We start from the raw sequence: 15,268 nt of genomic DNA, 5'->3' as shown, positions 1-15,268 counted from the left end.
ATGCTAACCACCTATTTTTAAAGCTCTTGTGATGTCCCCAAAGTTCCAGTTTTTCCTTGTTTCCTTAACAAACTGTGAATGAGAATGGCTCTTCTCTGTTTTGATGTTTGGCCTATGCAGAGTTACTTTTTTTTTTTTTTTTTCCTGAGGCAATTGGGATTAAGTGACTTGCCCAGGGTCACATAGCTAGGAAATGTTAAATATCTGAGACCACATTTGAACTCAGGTCCTCCTGATTTCAGGGCTGTTGTTCTATCCACTGCACCACTTAGCTGCTCTGCACAGTTATGGAAACATTATATACTAGGTATATACTAACTATTATACAAAATACAAAGAAATATAAAAATTTCTCCCCTTCAAAATTTTTGGATAGAATGCAAATAATATATATGTAATACATATGAATTATTAAATAATAATAATATAAGAATTGAATAGAAAACAACAATAAAAGTAATGTCATAAAGGAGTATTTTACAAAATGGTTGCATAGTGGATTAGAAAGCCAGGTCTGTAGTCTAGAAGGCCTATCTTCTTGAGTTCAATTGGGATTTCAGGCATCTGCTAGCTGTGTGAGCCTGGACAAATCACTTAACCCTTTTTGCTTATTTCCTGATCTGATAATTATGCTGGAGAAGGAAATAACAAGCTACTTCAATATCTTTAAGAAGAAAACTTCAAATGAAAACTCAGACACAGGTGAAGACAACTAAACAACAAAATTGTATATATGAATATGTATGTAAAATACACAACAATGTATATATCTAGTTCTGTAAACCCCTGAGACAAAACGAAGTCAAACATGGAAAAAGGAAACCCACGTTGTTATGGAGCTCTCACAATAAATTGGCTATAGGGAGACATTCTTCAAATTTCTAACTTGTTTTGCAGGTTAGAGGGAATTTATCTATAGTGTGAATTTTGACATCTAGCCCTGTTATTGTCTGTCATTCCTTCCTCATCCAGTTTACTAGTGAGATACCTTTTAAAAAGGGAAATATACATTTTTTAAAGAGTCTTTCCATGTGAACTCCAACCATCCCATATAAACTTTATATCAATAAATCTAAGGCCTTTTTTTCAGTCCCCATCTTAACCTCTCAAGCATTCATATGTTTTTTTTTTTTTTTTTAACAATTCCTTAATGCTACATTCTTTTCCTTTGCTTTCTATACACTGTTCTGAAGCAGTGGATAGAGTAGCAAACCTGAAATTATGAAGATCTGTGTGAAGGAAATTGGGAACCAAGGAAATTTTGTAGCATTTTGATGGATTAATAATATTGAGACCCTCTTCCCAAATATCTGATGGTCTATGGTAGAAAGTCTTAAATTGCTATTGAAAAAGAAATATAACATAACATAATATAATATAATAAATAGATATAATATCTGTTAAAGCTGATGGTTTGATCCATTGTAATTAAAAATTGGTTGTCCTGAGAAGCTAGATGGTGCAGTGGATAGAGCACCAGCCTTGAAGTCAGGAGGACCTGAGTTCAAGTTTGACCTTAAACACTTAATACATCCTAGCTGTGTGACCTTGGGCAAGTCACTTAACTCAATTGCCTCAATCAAAAAAAAAAAAAAAAGTGGTCTTATCTAAAACAGGTTGTCCTTTGAAAGACAACTGCATTGTTTTTAATCTTGTCAACCAGATTGAACTGACCTCTAACTTGTGTATGTCCAGAACTGAACAGAGCAGGCTTTTAAAGACAGTAGAATCAGGAATCAAACAGAATTTTACTTTCTATGATATCTGCATCCAGAGAGAGAACTATGAATACTAAATAGGATTGAAGGATACATACTATTTTCACTTTTTTGTTGTTTGCTTTTTTTTTTTCTCATGGCTTTTTTTCCTTTTGTCTGATTTTTCTTTCACAACATGACTAATATTTAAATGATTATACATGTATAATCTAAAAAAAAATTAATTTCTAAGTGTGGGAAATGGCTTGCAAGCAAGGACAAATGTGTTGGAGATCCATCTTTGGTGTGAGGGGCCCCACTTTAGTGTAGCCAAATATCAATAATTTTATCAATAGTTGCACAGTGGGCTGTAATTCCTAACAATAAGGGGTAACATCAAAAATGTGATATGTTTGATTCATAGCAGGAGTTCTAAACTAGAACATGGATATTGCAGAGGTGCTTATCCAAGCTTAGATAATACCTCATGTAGGTCAAAACAATACAATAATATGAAACAATTCTCAGATTTTGCAATGGCTGAAGTAATTCAAAGGATGAGTACACAGCTTTTTTGTTATAGCAAGCTCAGAGCACAGCTTGCTTACTGGGGCTTAGCTCTGTTTAAAAAAAAAAAAAAAAAAAAAAAGCCTTCTAATAACTTGACATTTGTTCCTTTGGGCCAAAGGGAAGGGGTCTGAATGAGCTGCTTCCCTCCTACCCAATAAAGGAAAGGCAGATGCCACAAGTGGTCAGTTGGGTCAGGACAAACATTTTATCCCAGCACATCAGTTACTTAAGGGGGTCTATTGAGGAAATGTGTCCCAGGTATCATTGCTAGGCAATGTTTGTTTACAAGCAGAAAAGAGAGAAGGCCAAAAATGTAAAGGGAGAAAATCAGGACATTGGTGGTTGGGGACAGAACAAAAGAGAAGAAGAAAAAAAACAAACAAAAAAAAAAAACTTAGGACATTGTATCCAGCCCTCATCCAAAATCTTGGAAACTAACATCTGGATGTTTCCTGCTTCTGGGTTCATAGTAGATGAACCTTGAAGTCCTTGAAAAGCACTGCCATCCACTCAAGAGCAGGGCCTTTCTTCGGTTGATCCAGGAGTCCAAACCCATAAGCTTGACATCTGTAGGAGTGGTTAGAAACATATGGCAGGAGCCTTTAGAGAAAACTCCTTGCATCAGTCTTTGAATGTGAATTTCCGGTTAGCATAACATATGTCCTTAGTTAAAAGTCTATAAACAAGACATAGAAATGGTCCAGTTTCCTGGCCACAATGCAATAAAGTGGTTTTTTTGTTTGTTTGTTTTTTTCACAATTTCCCTAACTGCATAATTACATTAAGTCAAGTTCAGAACAAATTACTTAGAAATCTCACAAAGGATTACTTTTAAGAAGGGAGATTTACCTGTTACAGAGGTAATCAAGAAAACTTAAACATAAACCTCTTAAAAGACCAAAGCACTGCAATAGTTATCATCAATACTAACATAAAGTCTCCTTGTATTCTAATAACTCATTCTCAATGGCCATGTAATCGACAATTTTGAGTCCCAGATGTCTCATGTAGTTATCTGGTCCTTAGATATTTTTTTCTTGAGACTTTATTCTCAGGATAGCTTTAAAGGGGATTCTGCTTCTCTGGTTTCAAATCCAGAGATTCCTAGATAATTCTGACAATATAATTTAGTACACTCACTTAAATTTGGTTCTTCAATATTGAAACTTCAGAGAATTTCATTTTATGTGCCGTTTGCTATTTCTGTACTTATCTAAATCCTATATCTGATATAAGAATCTTTTAAAAATTTATGAGAGTCTAACCATAAAATGAACTCTTCTGTTTTTAAAATTGTCGGACAGATGCTTTATTAATGGGGAAATAATTTCACTTTCTTTACCATTATCCATATAATTTATGTAATTGCATGTTTTATTTAAGGGTTTTTTACAAAAATATGCTCAAAGTTTGAATTTCCATGATAAATAAACTTTGGGGGGCAGCTAGGTGGCGCAGTGGATAGAGCACCAGCCTTGAATTCAGGAGGACCCAAGTTCAAGTTTGATCTCAGACACTTAACACTTTCTAACTGTGTGACCCTAGCAAGTCACTTAACCCCAGCCTCGGGGGGAGGGGGGGAAAATAAAAAAAACTTTGGAAGGCAATCATATACATCTATTTATAGTTCTTAGAGAAAACACTCTGATACTGTTATTTTTCTTCAAAATTAATTTTTTTCACTTAATTAGAAAACTTAGGCATTATATCTTTGTCTTTTTACTTTGATTAATCATTTCTCCTTTAGGAGGATATCGTCCATATATTATAATTTGATCACAAATATAGGTTAAAATTATATTGCACATTTTATTATAGTAATTCAGAGATGTTTTGGTATCAATCTATTATTTAATAGATTTAATACTGTACTTAAAAAAAAAACCTTCTTGTTTATAGAAATTTGCTGTAAAAGGTAAAAAAGACACCTCATTATAACTATGTCACATGTGTCCTGTTGTCTCTAGAATACAATCATTCTCTGGGTGCAGATCTCTTTGGGGAGGCAAGCTTGGCTTTAGTTCCAGTTCAATAATCCCAAAATGCAGACGGAGTCTGAATCTCCTCCAGCTTCCCTGAAGTTCTCCTGGGAAGTCTTGTCCTTGACCCAATCCAGACTCCTTCCAGACTGACTCTTCCAGACACTCCCTGCCCACTCAATGTTGGCTCCTTTTATCCTCCCAGAGAATGGACTTGTGGGTACTCCCAGGGGCTTGTGGGAACTCCTTTACAACCAATGAGCTAGCTCTTTTTAAAGGTGTAAACTCTTTTAAAGGTTTGAACTAAAGGTGTGAACTCTGAGCTAGAGAATTTGTTAAGTACAGACTTAGCACCTAGTAAGGAATCTTACATCTCCCCCTTTCTTTTGATTTGAACCTAACAGTCACATACAATAAGAGAGAAAAAAATCTCTCTTAGCTATGTTTGATTCCAGGTATGAGCCATATTTCATAGTCAATCTTGTTTTCAAAGGATATTAAAAGCAAGGCTCAGGATTGATTAAGTGGGAATATTCCTTTTCAGAAAGTAAATAGCAGAATGGAGAAATACAGTTAGGAGCATCCAGCTAGTTTGTACTGAAATCGTCCCCAAAACTTTTCCTAGACATAGAAACTCATGTTTATCAGTTCTCAGACTATAGCAATGCCATTTTTTGCTAGTGGCTTCATGATAATTCAGAGAACTATTCTTTTTTAAAAATTTTAATAGCTTTTTATTTTTCCAAATATATACAAAGATAGTTTTCAACATTCATCTTTGAAAAATCTTATGTTCTAGTTTTTTCTCTTTCCTTTCCCCACCACTCCCTTCTTATAGAGAGCAGACAATTCAATATAGGTTAGCTGCGTGCCATTCTTCTAAACATATTTCCATTTTCATCATGCTATGCAAGAAAAATCAGATCAAAAGGTGAAAGAAAAAAAAACCCAACAAATCAACAACAAAAGGTGAAAATACTATGCTTTAATCCACACTTAATCTCCACAGTTCTCTCTCTTCATGTAGATGGTTCTTTTCATCACAAGTTTATTGGAATTGTCTTAAATCACCTCATTAGTGAAAAGAGCTATGTAAATCACAGTTGATCATCACATAATCTTCTTGTTGTATACAAAGTTATATTGGTTCTAGTTACTTCATTTAGCATCATTCATGTAAGTCTTTCCAGACTTTTCTGAAATCATCCTGCTGACCGTTTCTTATAGAACAATAATATTCAATTACATTCATATACCATTACTTATTCAGCCATTCTCCAACTGAGGGGCAATTTCCAGTTCCTTGATACTACAAATAGAGCTGCTACAGATATTTTTGCACATGTGAGTCCTTTTCCCTTTTTTATGATCTCTTTGGGATACAGACCCAGTAGAATCACTGCTGGATCAAATGGCATGCATAGTTTGATAGTCCTTTGGGCATAGATCCAAATTGCTCTCCTAAATGATTGGATCAGTTCACAGCTTCACCAATAATCTATTAGTGCAGAGAACTATTTTTGTAATCAAAACTCAAATAATAAAAATTTTTTACTTTAAATAGCAAATCTTTACTAACCACAATTTAGAGCACGAATATCTTTCCTGATGTTTCCCTAAAAGTTAACATTTCATTTATTCTTTACTTATAAATTAAAACTAATTATATTCTAGGGCTTCAGAAATACAGCAAATATCTGATAGTTAATATGTGCAAACTACATCTTTAAACCACCTAACTTTCATAATAGCCCAAAATTTTCAAATGAAAATTTGTATTATCGTAAACATTATTATCTGTTTTATAACAAAATATATATTATTAAATATTTAACACTTTATCATGTCTATTTTTGTCACATTCTTTTAAGAATCCAATTTATGTGTAATAGCACCCAGATTTAATGTTCTAACAACATTTCTGTTACAATGATCTCTCAAAGTTCACAATATAAAATAACTTAGAAATACAATAAAACACAAACAATACCATGTATTTAAAATATGAAACAAAACTTCAGATAACATCCATTTCATTTCTAAATTATCACAAATAAAAATCATTGATCTTATTACTCTTGGCATTTAAAAATCACTTTTAAGTTATCAGATATGGAACAATTACATTCAATTAAAGAAATAATGTAGTACTCAACATATGCTAGACACTATGTAAATACTTTTTAATCATATTATTCTGATCTCACATCTCACAACTCTTTACAGATCAGGAAACTGGGACAAACTGAAATAAAATAACTAGCCCAAGATTACACAGCTAATAAATTTCAGTAAATGGGACATACTTCAAGTTTTCCTGTATTTTTCCAGTACTTTATTGGGAAATTTGAGCTGAGATGATCTAGAAAGGTCAACAAGAGGTGGCTATGAGATGCAAACTTTTTATCAATTTTTAAAAATGTCTTTACTTTGGAATTATGTCCAACTAGCTGCCTTCCTTTTTATTTTCCTAGAACAATGAAGCTATTGATACTGCTATTTACTTTTAAAACTTTTATTAAATCGAATCCTTATTTTTGTTTAAAGCAAATTTTACAGATTGGTATCCCAAAGTTTATTAAGATATTTCAGAAGAAAGTGAGTTCCTGGAATCACTCCAAAGTCCTAGGAGTTCTCCCTTGCAATTTTAAAATGATTAATCTTCACACTTCTTAATCTGCTTAAATGTTTTCAGTAGTTCTACACATTTTAATTATCTGACTTTATTTCTATAATTCCAAAAGAGCCAAAGCTGAGATGATTGAAAAAAAAAAGTGTCTTGCAGGTTTTTTCTTTTTCTCTTTTTAAATAATTTTATCTGCTGAGGAAAGTCTAAAGTGAGAGTTAGTTCTGCTACTTGGACAATTGCTTCTAAACTCTCTACCTAAAGCCTTTACAAGTTTTCCTGGCTGGCTGCATTTAAAATCTTTCAAGTTAACAGAATCTAGCTACAACAAAAACATGATATAGGTATTTTAAACTTTACAAAGATACCAATACAAACTAGCAAGACAGATACAGACACAGCTAATTTTTAATAAAGTGTGCAATTACTGTTCATACAGAGGCATGTGATTACCTATTAATTTCAAATTAATAGGGTCATAAAGCTTAAAAAACAATAGAGGCATGTGGAGAAGCCCATTAGAAGTATTCAATTAAGAAAGGATATCCTTATCAGAGTGATCCAAGATAAACTGGGTCACAGGAGAGGTCCTGGAGTTTTCCTCACCCATAATCACAAAGTGGGAGCTGGGAGTTTTAGATCAGGAACAAGGGCAAAAAACTTAATAGATGAAAGTCAGACTCCAGAGAAATAAATCTCTGGTGGTGCTGAGTCAATTCCCATTGGTATTGGAGAGTCCAATGACCTAGTCCCATGTCCAATCATACTTCTGACACCAATTAATGTCAATTAGACCAATCCAACCTCTGTGGGTGTCAGAGTAGGCTAGAGACAGAAGAGTCAGGAATCAAATAGAAGTTCAATTTCAAAGTGAGAGAAATGGCTTTCAAGAAAGGAGAGATATAGACCTATGTGTTGGGACCCTGGCACATGTCTTTATTTGAAAGCCAATAGTGAATCCAGGGTGATTCAAATTCATTCAAGTCTAGTTCTGTATACACCATAGCAGCCCACTTCCTGACTTGAAAGAAATGACAGTTTCAGTGTCTGTGAGATTAATTTAGTTTAAGCCAATTAAAAAATGTAAAATGTAATGAGTGTGTTGAATTTCCACTTTAAATGGATTTTAAGAAAAAGAAAAAAATTAATCACAAAAAAGTAATTCATCAAGTAGTTTTGTATCATTGATGTAAAAATATGGTCTTCTGATTATAAAAATGTGTTCTTTAAAAAGATATCTCTCATGTGTGTTGAAGAGTCAGCTTAATTCATCTTTAGATGACTCTTTACACTTAAATATTTTAACACTTGACAAAAAACTGCAAACAGGTTAGAACAGACTGTTTTCACTCATAGCTTTAAGACTCAGTAAAGGAGACTCAAATTAGATATTTATAAATATAAAAAGTCCACAGTTGAATAAGAAATGAATTGTGTCAGGTTCAAAGATTAAAATTATAAGCACCTAAGCTACATGTCTCTTAGAAAACTGATTGGACTATTGAAGTAAGTATTTATGGTTTGGTTTTGCCTCAGGTAAATGGGTTATGATCTGAGAGGGGGAAATTTAGTCATATAAAAATGAATTCAGCAAACAAGTGTTAAGTTCCAATCATGTTCTAGATATTGTACTAGGCACTATGGGCACCAAAATTAAAAAGACAAAATTCTTGCCATCAAATAGCTTATAATAAAGGGAGAGGAAACAAGACAAATGAAAAGATAACTGTACCACAAAATGCACTGCTTCCCAAAAATCTAATATGTTACTGTGGTTGTTAGTCAATAAATATTTATTTAAAAATGATTTTTTGTTGATGTCTTTTTCATATCATAAGGACGTACCAAATATTCCTCCTCCTCTCTCTTTCAGAGAATCATCCAATATTATATTTTTAAAGACACAGAAAAGAGAAAGAAGACACCAGAAATTAGTACACCCAGCAATATATTTTAATAATCCAAAAACATATATGTGCAACAGACGTAGACCTTCTAACTACATGAAAGAGTAGATGGAGACTGTCTTCTCATAAATTCTTTTGAGTCATTCTTGAGCTTTAAAATTTTGCTACATTCACTTCTGATTTTTGTGTATCAGCATTTCAATTTATATTATTGTGGTCACTGTGTGTATTTTCTTGGTTCCACTTCATTCTGTATCAGTTTATATAGTCTTTCTATACTTCTCCATATTCATTACATTTATTATTTCTTAATGGTACAATAATATTCGATTTCATCCATATGCCACAATTTGTTTAGCCATTTCTCAGTCCACTTTATTTCTATTTCCTTGCTATCCCAAAAATGTGCTGCCATAAATATTTTGGTTCTAAGAATACTTTAATCTTAAAAATGGTTTTCTTGGACAATATTCCTAGTAGTGAAATCTAGATCAAAGGGCATGGAATTTTATCATTTTACTGGAATAATTCTAAATTACTTTTCAAAATGGTTGGACCAATTCACGATTTCACCACAATTGCAGTAGTGTGTCTCTCACTATAAACTATCTCCTCCAACATCGACTATTGCTATTTTTGCCATTTTTTCCAGTTTGTAACATGTGAGCCAAAACTTGAGGGTTGTTTTGATTTGCATTTGAAACATTCTTTCAAATGATTGTTAATACTTTGCAATTCTTCTTTTGAGAGATGTTTTTACATATCCTTTGACAAATTATATATTGAGGAATGGCAGTCAATAAACATTTAGTTAATAATTGTGATTTGCCAGGGATTGTAATCAGTACTGAGGGTGCAAAGAGAAAAGATTGTCCTTGCTCTCAAGGAACTCACAAGGAATTTAATGGGACAAACAGCATGCAGACAACTATGGACAAACAAGATACAGGATATAATAGAAATAATCAACAGTGCAAAAATCACAAGGATTAGGATCAGGAAAGGCTTCCTATAAATGATGAGATTTTTACCTGGACCATCAATAGTGTATTTGAATAAGTATTAGTTAAGTCAAGAATTTGCTAGTGTCAAATGGCAACAAATATTAAAATTATTAAAATATTAGTGCTTACCTTGATTTTTCAAACTCAATTCAATTCTCTCTATACAGAATTCCTAGGGGCAGCAGTGGATAGAGCACCAGCCTTGAATTCAGGAGGACCCGAGTTCAAATCTGGTCTCAGACACGTAACACTTCCTAGCTGTGTGACCCTGGGCAAGTCACTTAACCCCAGCCTCAAAAAAAAAAAAAAAAAAAAAAAAAAAAAAAAAAAAAAGAAAAGAAAAGAAACAGAATTCCTGTTAGAATGCCCAAAGGAGCCATATTGCAAACTAAATTAATGTTCTGAAACAGAGTAAAAACAAGGAAGAGTCAAGATGATAGAGAAGCAGATTTTCCTTGAGTCTGGGATTCCTGTTCTGGTTATTCCTTTGCATGCTTTAGACTGGGTGAAAGGCTGAAAAACAGCACAGTGAACTTCCTCCAGATTTTCCTGCTCTCCATCTCAAAAAAAACCAAAAACAACAAAAAAACCCCTCCTCCAAATGACTCAAGAGAGTATGTCATGCTAAACCAGATAGAGAAATACAAGAAAAAGTCATGAGTCTTTTTGTTTTAAGCTAAGTTGGCACTGGGAGACAAAGGAAGAGACCACTGGATATAGTGGATAAAATATGCTCAAGAACAGCTAAACAAAGCATGTAAGCATCCAAGAATAGACTTTGTACAAGAGCAGGAGACAGTCCCAGATCCATACCAAGTTATCCTATCAAGAATAACTGCTATTTGACAGCTTTGTTGACTGCTGCCCCAGTATAGGTCACAGATCTGGGATAGACAAAGGAGGGAAACTACACAGGTGTGGTGTTCTAGAATAAGGAGTGTTCATAAGCACTAGTAGGAAGATCAAAAGCAAATGTCAGTAATGTGGCTCAGAACCAGTTCAGCCTCTAGCTCAGTCTGAAGCTTGCAGAGGAATTACCAGAGTAGGAATCCTAGTTTCAAAGGGAATCTGTAGTTTAGTACAATAGATCTTCTCAGCTAGCTAATAGGAGCTGAGTTCAGCATCAGTTTATGTTGCTTAGATTCAAACTCAGGTCAAGAATTTGCAGAAATCAGACCAGGAGGGAGGAGGGAGATTGTGAACAAAGTGGATCAAAGCATGTGAGGGGCATTAAATGCCTACAATTCCCTAATCTGAGCTATCCCAGAGAATCTGGAATAGTGCAATACTCAATTCTCTAAGAAAATAGCAGTAAAACTACCTCAGACCTTCCTTTTAGAAGTGCAGACTGGTTCAATCATCATATCAACTTTTAAGTGAAGAAATAGGCTGGTAGAAAACACAAACAAAAAAGAAAATCCACTATTAAAAGCCATTAGGTTGAAAGGGATACTCAAGACACAAATTCAAAAGAAAACAATGACAAACACCTATAAGCAAAGTTTCAGAGAAGAGCATAGTTTGAGCACAGATTAAAATGGAGTTTTTAAAATTGTTACAAAGTTTAAAAAATTTAAATGGCTTTGTCAGCTAAATGAGAATGCTAGAAGAAAAAACGGAAAAGAATGAAACCTATGAAAGAAAGACTTGGAAAGGGAATTAGTAACTTTGCACCAAGTTACAAAGCTTTGACAAAGGGATAAAAGGGATGAAACAACTCCCTGAAAATTCTAATGGACTAAATAAAAGCCAGTTATTCCATGAGACATCAAGGAATGTTAAAACAATGAAGAAAATGTAACTTAACAAAAACATACCAAAAACAACTGACCTGAAAACAGATTGAAGAGAAAAAAATTAAGAATTACTAGAATACCTGGATGCCATGATGAGAGAGAGAGAGAGAGAGAGAGAGAGAGAAAGAGAGAGAGAGAGAGAGAGAAAGAGAGACAGAGAGACAGAGAGAGAGAGAGATCCTAGACATTGTATTTTAAGAAATATTAAAAGGAAAATTAAAAGAAAAAACTAGAAGAAAAATTATTCTATGAATAAAGGTTGGATGTGTGTAAAAACTTTGAAGCTCAAACACAGTAAAGTCAAACTTTAAAAAAGGTAAAGATGAATAAATAAGAATGGAAAGAAATGCAAAGGGAAACGAGAATAAACTGCTTAAATTCAAATATAATGAGATGATATTTGTCTCCTCTAAACTCATCATCAGCATAAGTCATTGAGGAATCTAATTAGATAATATCTGGGAGTGAGTCTTCTATGTTTTGATGATCTTAAGAGAAGAATGGAAAGAAAAGAGAAAAAATTATCCTGGGGAGTAGGGGGAGGGGAAAGGAAAATTGGGAAAAATTACTTCACATTATCAGGGTGGGCAAGTGTAAATAGTATACAAATAAGGAGGACTGAACAGGGCAGGAAACAGCTAAAGTTGAACCTCATTCTCATATGAATGACCTAAAGAGAAATACCACACACACATGAGTATAGAAATACATTTCATTTAACAGAAAACAGGAGGAGGAGAGGAGAAGAAAGTAGAGGGAGGTAAATTAAAGGAGGATTTAATTTTAAAAAACCCCCACAAATTCTAACCAAAGATGTGCAAAAATATTTATAGTTCTTTTTGAGGTGACCAAGAATGGAATGTGAGTATCTACAAATTGGGTAATAACCAAAACAAGTTATTGCATATAAATGTGATGGAATACTATTATAGAAAAATGATTAGAGGGATGACTTCAGAGAGACCTGAGAAGACATATACAATGATAGAGAGTACAGTGAACAGAACAAGAGAACATTTTAAACAATGACAAAAATAAGGTAATATATATTAGTTTACCTTATTTTTATTTATTTATTTATTTATTTATTTATTTATTTATTTTGGAGACAATCAAGGTTAGTGACTTGCCCAGAATCACATAGCTAAAGGCAGGATTTGAATTCAGATCCTGCAGATTACAGACCTGACACTATTTGCTACACCACCTAGTTGCTCTGTTTAACTATGGTAGTAAATTTACAACGCATCCAGCTTTTGTCTGCTACATTGCAATGTCTGAGCATATATCTTCAGGATTGACTACTTGATAATTTTCCTTCCCTCCTTCCTTCCTTCCCTCCTCCCTTCCCTTCTTCCTCCCTTCCCTTCTTCTTTCCTCCTTCCCTCCTCCCTTCCCTCCTTCTCTCATTCCTTCCTTCTTTCCTCCCCTCCTTCCCTCCCTCTTTCCTTCCCTCCCTCTTTCCTTCCCTCCCTTCTTCTTTCCTCCCCTCCTTCTCTCCCTCCTTCCCTCCCTCCTTCCTTCCCTCCCTCCTTCACTCCTTCCCTCCCTTCTTCCTTCCCTCCTTCCCTCTCTTCTTCCTTCTTTCCCTTCTTCCTTCCCTCCTTCCTTCATTTCCTCTCTTCTTCCTTCCTTCCCTCCTTCCCTCCCTCCTTCCTTCCTTCCCTCCCTCCCTCCCTCCTTCCTTCCTTCCTTCCTTCCTTCCTTCCTTCCTTCCTTCCTTCTTTTCCTCCTTCCTTTCCTCCCTCCTTCCTTCCTTCCTTCCTCCCTCCTTCCTTCCTTCCTTCCTTCCTTCCTTCCTTCCTTCCTTCCTTCCTTCCTTCCTTCCTTCCTTCCTTCCTTCCTTCCTTCCCTCTTTTTCTCCTTCCCTCCTTCCTTCCTTCCCTCCTTCCTTTCTTCCTTCCCTCCTTTCTTTTTTTTTCTTTTTTGATAATCTTATTTCAACAAATGGCAAGGCCACTATAAGGCTTCTCATTGTAGGATTAAAAAAACTCAATAGATCTTTTGGATCTCTCTCCAGCAACGGTTAAAGGAAAAAAATAACTTCCAATAGAATCAAATTTAAAAAAGAAAATTCTTGAACAAAAATCATTAACAGATCATTATTTCAAAATAAAGTAAGAAAAAAAAATCCCAATACAATACCATTAGAAACTAGAATAGTATTGAGATTTTCTTAATCATCTTAAATTTTACAAATTTTTTATCCATTTTTTGTTATAAAAATCATGAGACATCACCACTCAAGATATATCATCATTTAATATCTATGAAACACTTTATTTGTGAGGGGAAAATGTCATTTTCCATAAAAACCATTACATCTTTATTCATTTTTATAAACAGAGTGTTTGTACCTTTAGAAATGGAACTATTTGTAGTTGCTTGCCAAATCACATAGAAAATTTTTTAACCTTTTTGTGAGTTGACTACTTATGATTTTCAGTTTCATTTTCTCATATATCACAATCTCCCCAAACAAAATAATGTGAATAATGCTTCTTATTTATCTTTTACTTTTACAGGAGGAATTTTTGAAACTGCAGAAAATGAAGCAGTTAACGTTGAAGAATTAGCTTTCAAGTTTGCAGTAACCAATATTAACAGAAATCGAACACTCATACTTAATAACACATTAACTTATGATATCCAGAGAATTAATCTTTTTGATAGTTTTGAAGCCTCAAGAAGAGGTAAATATTTTCATGCTTGAAAATTCTTCACTTAATAATGTCTACTTGCTATATACTTATTTTAAAGTATAATGTTATTTGAATCTTTTGCAATAAAATTCAAGTTTTTATATTATAGATGAATTTATTAAACAATTGTAAATAAAAAATATCAGGACTGGGATAATGAATTATTTCTTTAAAAAGGAGTGCTACCAGCTTTAATTGAGTCAGACAATTGTAAAAATTTTAGGGTGAACTTTACACTTTGGAAATGAGCAAATATTATAAACAATACAAAAGTAAAATTCTACAATCTAGTCAAAATTTTATGAAATTGTCATTATTATAATGTTCTCAAATCTTTTTGATATAGTTAATGATATATAAAGCTACAAAAATATCAGGTCAAATTGTGCCTCCTTCATTTTTTCTCTCTCCCCAAATATCAGGGAACTATTAAAATTCAAGATGTTAAATAAACACTGCTACTTTTTCCCTCTTCCTGAACAGATTTTAAGTCTCATTTATCTAATCTGCTTAAGGATTGTCATCAGAAAATTCCTTTGGAACCGTCAAATGAGTTTAAAAATATGAATATATACATGCAAGATTAGTCCTCTAAACCAGGAGATTACAAGGCAATTATATGGTTGCACTCAGCAATGTCTTGTTAAACGCCTAACAACTACCAGAGAGATATATTTAATAATACATATTTGATAATATAAGGTCAGTATATATTACAAATATGTGTATCTATATATGGTGTGTATATATCTTTATATATTTACACACAAACATACAAAACAAGCAAAATAATTGCTATATGCATAGTGAGGATTTATGTAAGGTGAGGTTTGTTTCTTGAATTGAAGGGAGACAGAATGGACATCTCTCATCTTTTGCCTTTTCCTCCCTAACATTCGCCAAAAGAAACTTGAATTCCTGCCAAGAGAAAAGTAGGAAGTTGAAACTGGAGATCGCTTTGGTCTCCTCAGAAAGCAGGAGTATTGG

The 15,268-nt window shown here is 33.7% G+C and overlaps 1 protein-coding gene across 1 annotated transcript in view; it reads left to right on the top strand.

Moving 5' to 3' along the window:
• GRIK1 (glutamate ionotropic receptor kainate type subunit 1) overlaps window positions 1-15,268 on the top strand; it is a 99,122-nt gene that overhangs the window by 5,292 nt on the left and 78,562 nt on the right. The window contains exon 2 of the mRNA XM_074300518.1: window positions 14,105-14,272. Within this exon, the coding sequence (XP_074156619.1) occupies window positions 14,105-14,272 (168 nt within the window). The remainder of the gene's footprint in view (window positions 1-14,104; window positions 14,273-15,268) is intronic.

The sequence above is a fragment of the Sminthopsis crassicaudata genome, chromosome 3, assembly GCF_048593235.1.
Source record: "Sminthopsis crassicaudata isolate SCR6 chromosome 3, ASM4859323v1, whole genome shotgun sequence".
Lineage (NCBI taxonomy): Eukaryota > Metazoa > Chordata > Mammalia > Dasyuromorphia > Dasyuridae > Sminthopsis > Sminthopsis crassicaudata.
The sequence above is the reverse complement of the archived record's forward strand: the minus strand, read 5'-3'. Positions and strand labels throughout refer to the sequence as shown.